This window comes from Siphateles boraxobius, unplaced genomic scaffold (assembly GCF_051911475.1).
Source record: "Siphateles boraxobius isolate OS27281-9 unplaced genomic scaffold, OSU_SipBor_1 61, whole genome shotgun sequence".
NCBI classification, from domain to species: Eukaryota; Metazoa; Chordata; class Actinopteri; order Cypriniformes; family Leuciscidae; genus Siphateles; species Siphateles boraxobius.
In genome coordinates this window covers 6,931,866-6,942,500 of record NW_027509188.1, presented here as the reverse complement: position 1 = coordinate 6,942,500, position 10,635 = coordinate 6,931,866, and the positions used below count along the sequence as shown (strand labels likewise).

At 45.9% G+C, this 10,635-nt stretch overlaps 1 protein-coding gene across 1 annotated transcript in view; it reads left to right on the top strand.

The window, feature by feature from the left end:
• Positions 1 to 8,778, top strand: part of LOC143718664 (SE-cephalotoxin-like) — a 29,909-nt gene extending 21,131 nt beyond the window's left edge. The window contains exon 5 of the mRNA XM_077209678.1: positions 8,140 to 8,778. Coding sequence (XP_077065793.1) covers positions 8,140 to 8,266 — 127 coding nt within the window. The 3' untranslated portion in view covers positions 8,267 to 8,778. The remainder of the gene's footprint in view (positions 1 to 8,139) is intronic.
• Positions 8,779 to 10,635: the final 1,857 nt, after the last annotated feature.

The following is a 10,635-nucleotide window of genomic DNA, read 5'->3' as shown; positions in this document are numbered from 1 at the left end:
CAGTGGCTCAGATGTCGGGAGACAATGAAGACTCTTATGTTTACTCTAACATCCAACAATAAAATAAATAAAAAGCACTAATTTTTCAATCAGGAAGGCATATGAAATTATTTTTTTTTTTGTGAATTTTAATATATACAATAGTGAGTAACCATATATACAATAGTGAGTATAGTGAAGAACTCGTATATAGTGAGTTCCCTTTCATTGTCACTCCGAGTTACATCGGATGACGACGAATGGGGTTTCGCTTAGAAAGCCTATCAACTTCGAATATTACAAAACGAGCCAATGGCAAAGAAATGCCATGGGTCTGCGGAATTTGCATGCCGCAACTCCGCACCACCTCGTGGGTATAAAAGGAGGACACCAGCAACATGCAGATATGTTTTCGCTTCGGAGCCAAGTTAATTCTTCACTCCACAAGCCATCTCTGAACTGTCAGCTTCTTAGAGACGAGCGAGATTCTCTGGTGTTGGTGTGACGGCGATCTCCCAGCGAGTGCGCACTTCCTCCTTATCTGTGCAGTGGTTTGCCAGTGAGTGTGTTTCTCCCCGGGCGCTTCAACACTCTCAGAGTTTCTTTTCTCTCACAAAAGAGCTTGCACACGGCATGTCTTTTTAAAGATGCATCGCCCGTGCACTTCTGGTTGCGGTTGACTCATTGCCGACTCTGATGGGCACGAGCATTGCATAGTGTGTTTGGGCATTGATCACGCTAGAGCAGCGCTCGTGGATGACTCATGTTCTCTCTGTGGGAACATGACCATCGCAACACTACGATCGAGACTCAGTGATCTCGCAAGAATGAGAGTCCCCTCATCCACACCCCGATCTAGCGTCTCCTCGAGAGGCTCTACTTCGGCTGGTGGCCAGGGTGATCTGAGGGTGACAGTGTGGAACAAAGCGCCGACTATCCGTCCGTGCCCCGCGTCACCCTCTCCAGTGTTGCAACCCGCGAGTGTTCAGGGGATTTCCGCGGGACCATCATCGGATGCCGCGCGGATTTCCTTTGGCGCTCCAGAGGAGGACGCGTTGTCTATTGCAGCATCACAAGGTGGGTCTGATTCTTCTGGAAGTGACGACTCGTCACAGCTGCCACCTTCCGGTGTGCATACGGCTGTGCCGGAGTGTGATCCAGAGATGACGGCCATGCTTTCCCGGGCAGCTGCGAGCATCGGCAGGGTTTTTCCTGGCTCAAAATGAGGCGGAGGTGGTAAAATTGTAACACTAGGGGGGTCGGGGGGCATGCCCCCCCGGGAGAAAATTTTGTACATTTTAAAGATAAATTCATTAATCTGGTGCCCTTTGAGTCACTCAAATCTTATGTTAAAAATAAATAATAATCCACCCGCCAACCACGCATAATCTTTGATTTAGATATCTGCATCTGATCATCACATTACAATTATTCAATTAAGCATGATAATATGGTAACATATCACACAATTAACATTTATTTAAATTAAAAGTTCTTCTTTTGGCAAAATTACATTTTCTTTATAGCCTAAACAGAGGCTTTACTCCCTTTAAACTTATTGTCAATGTTTCATTTTTGAAAACACTCTTATCGGAACAATTTTTTGTACCTTTATAAAGGGCATTTTCCCCCTAATTTTATGTATATACATTTTTTTTAAATGTATGCTCTAAATTTAATTTAAAATTCTTACATTTTATCAATACATTCAATTAAAATAATAAGACACTAGGCTGTTACCAATCAAACTAAATAATTTACATTGAAAAATTATAACTGTATTAAATTAGATTATTTTGAATATTTTTTGAATATACAAGGAATGTTGAAAAGAATGATACTTTGAAACTAAACCGCCAGTAGGAGGCGGCAGGCGGCCGTCTTAATGAGTCATTAATGTAAACGATTCGTTCAAACGGCTGATTGATTCAGAATGAGGCAGTTTAATAATGGGCAATTGTATCTTTGACTCAAGCGATTAGTTCAAAACGCTGAATGATTCAGTAATGAATCATGGATGAGTGTTGCTGTGAGACGCGATATGGTTCTGTTGTTTGGAACTTTTTTCGCTGCTAAAACAGAACAAAAACAGTCTAAAAATGTAAGTAACTTAATTTTAACTATTTGTTTATTGAACTGTTATGAAATTAATATCTCGGTTTCAATCGTGATGGCATTCAGGAAAACAGCACTCTGGTCGTGTGTAGCCTATATATTGTTTCTTAATTATAAATAATGTTATAAATAACTGCGCGAGACTCAACAGCGCAACTTTGTTACCGTCCGTACATTAGGTACCATGATGGGAGTTCCGTGTCTTTATTACACTCATTTAGCTGTCATCCACCCTCGATTGAATGGAATGTTTTTATTACTCGGCCCGCTCGACCCGCGGATTATGATCCGTGCAGCACTATCGGCAAACTACACGGTTAGAGAATGGACACAAGCGGGAATCGCGACAGAACTGTCACGGTGGAAAAAGTGTATATGAGCACGTGACTGTCTGTCCGAGTTTTGTCGAGAGGTGGAGGCGGCACGAAATTTGACGGAGGCGGCCGCCTCATAATTGTCTATGCAGGAAAAACCCTGATCGGTTTAGAGTGGTCCCCTCCACCCTGTCCCGAGCGCTCGCGACTGGATAGTTGGTTTTTGGGTAAGGCCCAATTCCCCAATTCCCTTCTTCCCGGATGTGCATGATGAGATCTCGAAGTCCTGGAAGACCCCTATGTTCGCTGAGTTCATCCGCCTTTCCTCCCCTCGATGAAGTGGCTGCCCATGGGTACAGTGGGCTCCCCCCGGTTGAACGCTCTGTTGCGATGCAACTGTGTCCTCAGAGTGCTTTGTAAGGGGTATACAGTTAAAGACCCAGAACCAGATATGAAGAATGAAGACCCAGAGTCAGAATTATAAAAAATTAAAGAAAATATTTACTGAAGATAGTTTGCAGTTTCATCAGCAGAAGTCAGCTTCAATACTCGCACAGGAGTTCGTAGGCCGCCCCCCTTACCAGTTACAAAGATCACAGCAGTTATACCATTTCCAAGGTCTAAGCTACGTCATTGCTTACAGGATGAATAATTCTCATTGGCTATGAAATAGATAAACACAGTAATTTTCCACACATATACAGATAGACTGAAGCATATCTCCATCGATTATGCAGCTGAAGTTAGGCACGTCATGACCTTCCAGGTCGCAGATTTGGGTTGCTGGGCGCCAGCATGTCCAGAACAACAACTCAGTCAATCTCCAATAATGCCAGTGGTTCCTTAACCTGTAACCAAGAAGACTAACACACACACCGACAAACAGCTTTTCCAAGGTTGGATTTGGCCAGGCTCTCACTATAAACAGGAGAGTCCTCAAAACATCAAGATAATCCGTTCTTTCTCTCAAGGATAGCTAAACTTTAGTCTAACTGGAAAGAAAGGCTTTAACAAAGAAATGGCCCCCTTAAACTATTGGCTTCAATGACCCCTATATGTTTTAACACATTGAAGACCTTTCTCAAACACAAAACAAGTCCCTATTTCATTTCTGGAAGCTGGGTTAAATAAGCAAGCACTGCATTCAGATATCAAATACAGACATTAAAGAATACATGAAAAGAACATTTCAGTAATCACACTGGTAACTTATATAAATAAAGTAAAATCTCCAGAGAAGTCATTCAACTCATTTGATATTTAGAAGGAAAAATATTGATTAATACCTTAATTATAATCAATCATTACATATACATTGAAGCAGCAGTGGATTCCAATCCACCCCCTTCAGCTTCTTCTCGTAGCGAGCCTAAGCACCCATCCAAAGCCTGTAGATATTCGTCTACGCTAGTGGCGAAGTCTTACAGAGCGGCGCGACAGGCAGCCACTTCTTTGCATGCCATGGCCATTCTGCAGGTCTACCAGGCCCAGATGCTCAGGGACATGCACAAGGGCAGGACAGACCCAAGCCTCTTCAATGAGCTGCGCGCCGCCACCGACCTTGCCCTCCGAGTGACGAAGGTGACCGCACGCGCAGTCACTGCTGACTTGCCTGAGACAGTTCGAGGGCAAGAGTGCGGTTTCACTGAAACTATTTCAGAGGCTCCTGGGGCATATGGCATCTGCAGCCGTGGCAACGCCGCTCGGATTGCTTCATATGAGACCGCTTCAGCTTTGGCTTCGCGACCGACTCCCGAGGTGGGCATGGCAACACGGCACCCTCCGAGTACCAGTTACTCCGACCTGCCGTCAGACCTTCACCCCGCGGTCGAACCTCAGTTTTCTACGGGCCGGAGTGTCCCTGGAACGAGCTTCCCGGCATGTTGTTGTAACGACAGGTGCCTCCACCAAGGGTTGGGGTGCCATGTGTAATGGACGTGCTGCCGCGGGCTCCTGGACAGGACCCCAGCGTCTATGGCATGTCAAATGCCTCGAGTTGCTGGCTGTACATCTTGCTCTGCGCAGCTTCCGGGCCGTCCTCGAGGGGTCAACACGTACTAGTCCGATCAGACAATACCGCCACTGTAGCGTACATCAACCGTCAAGGTGGTCTACGCTCCCGCTGTATGTCGCAACTCGCCCGCCACCTCCTCTTATGGAGTCAGAAGCATCTGAGGTCGCTTCGAGCCATTTATATCCCCGGAGCCCTGAACTGTGCAGCCAACGAGCTCTTACAGCTTCAGCCCCTCCCGGGAGATTGGCGACTCCATCCCCAGTCGGTTCAGCTGATTTGGGACCAGTTCGGGGACGCACAGATAGATCTGTTTGCCTCTCACGACTTGACCCATTGCGCCCTATATTATTCCCTGACCGAGGGCACGCTCGGCACGGATGCACTGGCGCACAGCTGGCCGCGGGGCCGCAAATATGTGTTTTCCCCAGTGAGCCTTCTTGCGCAGACTTCTTGTGCAAGGTCAGGTAGGACAAGGAGCAGGTCATTCTGGTCGCGGCGTACTGGCCCACCCGGACCTGGTTCTCCGAACTTGTACTCCTCGCGACAGCACCTCCTTGGCCAATTCCTCTGAGGAAGGACCTCCTTTCTCAGGGACGGGGCACCCTATGGCACCCTCGTCCCGATCTTTGGAACCTCCACGTGTGGCTCCTAGACGGGCCGTGGCAGGTTTGAGTACCCTACCCCCAACGGTGGTGGCTACCATCACTTCCGCCAGAGCGTCGTCCATGAGACACGCCTATGCGTTGAAGTGGAACCTCTTCGTCAACTGGTGCTCTTCTCACCGAGAAGACCCCCTGAGATGTTTGATCAGTATCGTGCTTTCCTTCCTACAAGATGGGTTGGAGCGAAGGCTGTCTCCCTCCACCCTAAAAGTCTATGTTGCCGCCATTGCCGCACATCATGACTTTGTTGAAGGTAAGTCCTTAGGAAAGCACGACCTGATCGTCAGGTTCCTGAGAGGAGCGAGGAGACTGAATCCTCCTCGCCCTCCTCTCGTTCCCTCTTGGGACCTCTCAGTGGTTCTAACTGCCCTGCAGAGTGCTCCCTTTGAGCTTTTGCAATTAGTGGAGCTTAAGTTTCTGTCAATGAAGACAGCGCTCCTGGTTGCATTGGCCTCCATCAAGAGGGTAGGGGACCTGCACGCATTCTCCTTTGACGAAGTGTGCCTGGAATTCGGGGCGGCTTACTCTCACGTGATCCTGAGACCCCGGCTTGGATATGTACCCAAGGTTCCTACCACTCCCTTCCGGGACCAGGTGGTGAACCTGCAATCGCTGCCCCTGGAGGAGGTAGACCCAGCCTTGGCACTGCTCTGTCCAGTACGCGCTCTCCGCGCTTATGTAGACAGGACGCAGTGTTTCAGGACCTCAGACCAGCTCTTTGTCTGTAATGGTGGGAAGCTGAAGGGAAAGGCTCTCTCCAAGCAAAGGTTGTCTCACTGGATAGTGGACGCCATTGCTTTGGCATACCAGCAGCAAGGTCGACCGTGCCCCCTTGGTGTGACTGCCCAATCTACCCGGAGTGTGGCGTCCTCTTGGGCTCTAGCGCATGGCGCCTCGCTAACAGACATCTGCAGAGCTGCAGGCTGGGCGACACCGAACACATTCGCCAGATTCTACAATCTCCGAGTGGAGCCAGTTTCCTCACATGTACTCGCTTCAACCAGCTAGTACTGGACCCGCTCAGGTGTCTTCGCTTGCTCGCCATTCCACTCCATGGACTGGATACGTGCAGTATTCTTCTCAGGTGAGCTTCCCCGAAAGCCCTGAGATCCTCCTGCACTCCGGACGTCGGCGCCAGTGTCTATTGCCTGCGCGTCGGCTAGGTGCCTCCCCTGTGCATGGTCCCTCCTCTGAGCGACTCCCACATGTGTATTTCCACTATAAGCCTCTCTGAGCATGTGTCTTTCCCTTGGCAAGCCACCTTGCCACCCCTGGGGTTGAAATATTCCACCTGCGGCTGGACACCCCAGTGTTCTCCATATGCATCCCTCCGGATCATATGTGTATTCTCTAAGTCCCCCCCCTCTCTTCTCTGGGTTGGCAATAATTGCATATTTCCTCTAAGCTATGGGATATGCTCCCCAGTGTACCTTGGTATTCTTGTGCTAAATAGGAGGCCTTCGTCCGTGCTAGTCTCACAACAGGGATCTCAGATTTACGCAGGGAACTGGAAGACAGCCGAGAAGGTGGCGTTATTAGACTGGTAGCCCCATTCGTCGTCATCCGACGTAACACGGAGTGACAACGAAAGGGAACGTCTCGGTTACGGATGTAACCCTCGTTCCCAGAGTAGGGAATGGAGACGTTACGTCTTCCTTCCACTTCCGCTCTAGCGCGGGGATCGCCTGAGCTCAGTCTTGGCTCCTCAGCGAAGAAAAATATCTGCATGTTGCCGGTGTCCTCCTTTTATACCCACGAGGTGGGGCGGAGTTGCACCATGCAAATTCCGCAGACCCATGGCATTTCTTTGCCATTGGCTCATTTCGTAATACTCAAAGTTGATAGGCTTGTGATATTGTTTAATTAGCTCATTTGTAAAGAGTTAAATAATGCTTTGAGAACTTTTTACAATTAGTACAGTGTTAACACTTTAAATTAAGTCACAGAAAATGGTAAAATTACATTAATTAAGTGCTTTAAACCAACCTTTATTAGACATTAACTGCACTTATAAATAAATAAATAAAATAATAATGTTGATATGAATTATATACAAATACTCATAACATCATGAAGGATTAGATGTAGGTTTAGGGGAAATAATATACAGTTTGTACAGTATAAAACTCATATCTATGGAAAGTCTCTATAAAACTGTGGTGAACAGGACGGCCGAGGGACGTGAGAGAATGGCGCGAGGCCGGTGGTGCGATTGCTAATGAGCAACACCTGTGAAGCACACCGGTCTCGCATCTCTCACGGAGGAGCGGAAGCATAAAGGAGGAGCAACGACGTTGATGATCGAGAGAGGAACAGGCCTGGTTTTACATTGTGTTTTGTTTGTATTTTATTTTTGGTAGCCAGCAGTCGTCCGCGAGGGGCTGCTGGCGGTTTTTATTTTGTGTATTATTTGTGTTTTATTTTGGAAGCCAGCAGTCGTCCGCGAGGGGCTGCTGGTGGTTCTTTTTAGTTTGTTTGTTTTATTTTAAATAAAGTTTTTTTGATTGTTCGCCGGTTCTCGCCTCCTTCTTCCCTGAACATTGTTACAAAAACATGGAAACTTAATGTATTAATAATAATTTTAAGTAACACTGAATATGAATGCAATTAATGTCTTGTAAAAGTTGGTTTAAAGCACTTAATGTAATTTTACAATTTTCCATGACCTAATCTAAAGTGAGGACTATTTACTGTTAACAAGTTGTTAAAAAAACATTGTCTTACTCTTTATATGAGCTACTTAAACAACAATAATAATTACAGTTAATTACAGTGACAATGAATGAAGAACTCTAAATTTGTCTATTAAGGAAGTAATGTTTTATAAAATATTTATTATCTACAATAGTTTACAAATGATTTGCAAGTACTTTATTATGCTACAGTTATTATAAAGTGTTACCATAATACTCTTTTTGGGGGTACGGGGAGAAGTAAACCTTTATGAAATGTTTATGTTTGCAGACTTAAACTGAAAAATAATTGAATCCACATGTTTTATTGAGATTAAAATCATGTCACATCTGTGATTAATGTTCTCTTTGTCTTCCAATAGTTTGAAGAGGAATGGCTATGTAGGGAAGCTTTTCAACACGCAACATGGCTTTCTGTGCCATTTCCCCCTTTGGAGTTATAAGAGGGATGGAAGTTTCTATTCTCTGGTTCCACAACCATGTCTCTGAAGACACTTCACCGTGTTCACGTGATTCACTGTTCAGTGCTTAAGTTTCTCTAGTTCATATTTCAAGCTTTGATTTGGTGGAATTGTTGTATTTACCTTTCGAAAGACAGACTGAACCTAACGTCACAGATGGAAAGAAGTAGCTAACTCTTTCAAAACTTATAATCAAGTTGCACAAATTTTATTCAGTTGTTTTGCAATGGGATCTTTTTAGGATTAAAAAAGTTCTAAATTGTATTAGACATTGGATGTCTTTCTTCGGTGTTACAGCCCAAAATAATGGTTGTGTACATGACATTTTATGGAGGGAATAAAATGCACGTTGCAACAATTTACTTCTTGATAGTGGTCCATGTGTAATTAATATTAATCAAAATAAAATCTTGTGTATTAGATATATAACTGGATGAGAAATGGAATTCTTATTTTTATATTTTCACTGAGTGCAACTCTACTTCTATCCCTCGCCTTGTTTTCTTTCGCATTAAAAAATAAAATAAAATAAAGCATCAACCTGTCTCTATTGCACATCATTCATAGTAGATTCCATTATGATCAAACAATTTAGATATCTAAAATTTTATTGAATAGTTCTAACTGAATTACAGTTATCTCTAATTGACCTATTGGTTAGTTACTGTTGTGAACTCGGACAAACAAACAAATAGAGTTGCTAACTGTCTTAAGTTCAGTTTTCTGTTTGCGCAAATCTTATCAAATCTATCTTATTGTTTTACCATTTTTGTAGCATAAACACCATCAAAACGATGAAATCATTGGATCTTCCAAGGTTTCTCTATGGCGCTGAAACCTGTTGTCCTGAACACCTGAAACCTGAAACCTTTTCAAACCTGAGGGTTTGAAAAGCCCTCATTCACACCACACACCCGGTCTGATCTGCACTTCACACATTCAGCATCACCTCCTGTTCTCCAATTATCACTCCCCCCTCCTGCCATCCAACCTGAGCTTAAGGTCTGTGTGGAGGACGTGAGCCGAGTCTTCAAAAAACAGAAGACTAGGAAAGCCTCAGGCCCAGACGGCATCTCATCTGCTTGTTTAAAAGCCTGCGCTGACCAACTGGCCCCGGTCTTCACGCAGATCTTCAACAGATCATTGGAGCAGTGTGAAGTTCCCTGCTGCTTCAAACGCTCCACTATCATTCCTGTCCCCAAAAAACCCAAAATCACTGGACTTAATGACTACAGACCTGTCGCTCTCACGTCTGTGGTCATGAAGTCGTTTGAAAGAATGGTGCTGGCCCACCTGAAGGACATCACTGGACCCCTGCTGGATCCCTTTCAGTTTGCTTACAGAGCAAACAGGTCTGTGGATGATGCAGTCAACATGGGACTACATTATATCCTGCAACATCTCGACAGACCAGGGACTTATGCAAGGATCCTCTTTGTGGACTTCAGTTCGGCCTTCAATACCATCATGCCTGGTCTTCTCACAGCCAAACTGACCCAGCTCTCCATACCATCCTCGATCTGTCAGTGGATCACCAGCTTCCTGACGGACCAGCAGCAGCGAGTGAGACTGGGGAAACACACATCCAAGACACTCACAATCAGCACTGGTGCTCCCCAAGGGTGCGTTCTCTCCCCACTGCTCTTCTCCCTGTACACTAATGACTGCACTTCTAAAGACCCCACTGTCAAGCTCCTGAAATTTGCAGACGACACCACTGTCATCGGTCTCATCCGAAACGGTGACGAGTCTGCTTACAGACTGGAGGTTGAACAGCTGGCTGCCTGGTGCAGTTATAACAACCTTGAGCTGAACACGCTCAAAACAGTGGAGATGATCGTGGACTTCAGGAGGAACAGCTCAGCACTCCTCCCACTCACCATCATGAACAGCACTGTGGAAGCAGTGGAGTCATTCAGGTTCCTGGGCACTATCATCTCTCAGGACCTGAAGTGGGACAATCACATTGACTCCACTGTGAAAAAGGCCCAGCAGAGACTGTACTTCCTTCGCCAGCTGAGGAAGTTCAACCTGCCACAGGATCTGCTGATTCAGTTCTACTCAGCCGTCATTGAGTCTGTCTTGTGCGCTTCCATCACTGTCTGGTTTGGTTCAGCTACCAAATCAGACATCAGGAGACTACAACGGACAGTCCGGACTGCGGAGAGGATTATTGGTGCCCCCCTGCCAAACCTCCAGGACCTGTACTCTTCCAGAGTGAGGAAGAGAGCAGGTAAAATCATCACAGACTCCACTCACCCTGGACACCACCTGTTTGAACTGTTACCGTCAAGACGGAGACTCAGATCACTGGCCACAAGAACATCTCGGCACAGGAACAGTTTCTTCCCACAGGCCATTTCCCTCCTGAACAGTTAACACTCCTCCCAAGGCATA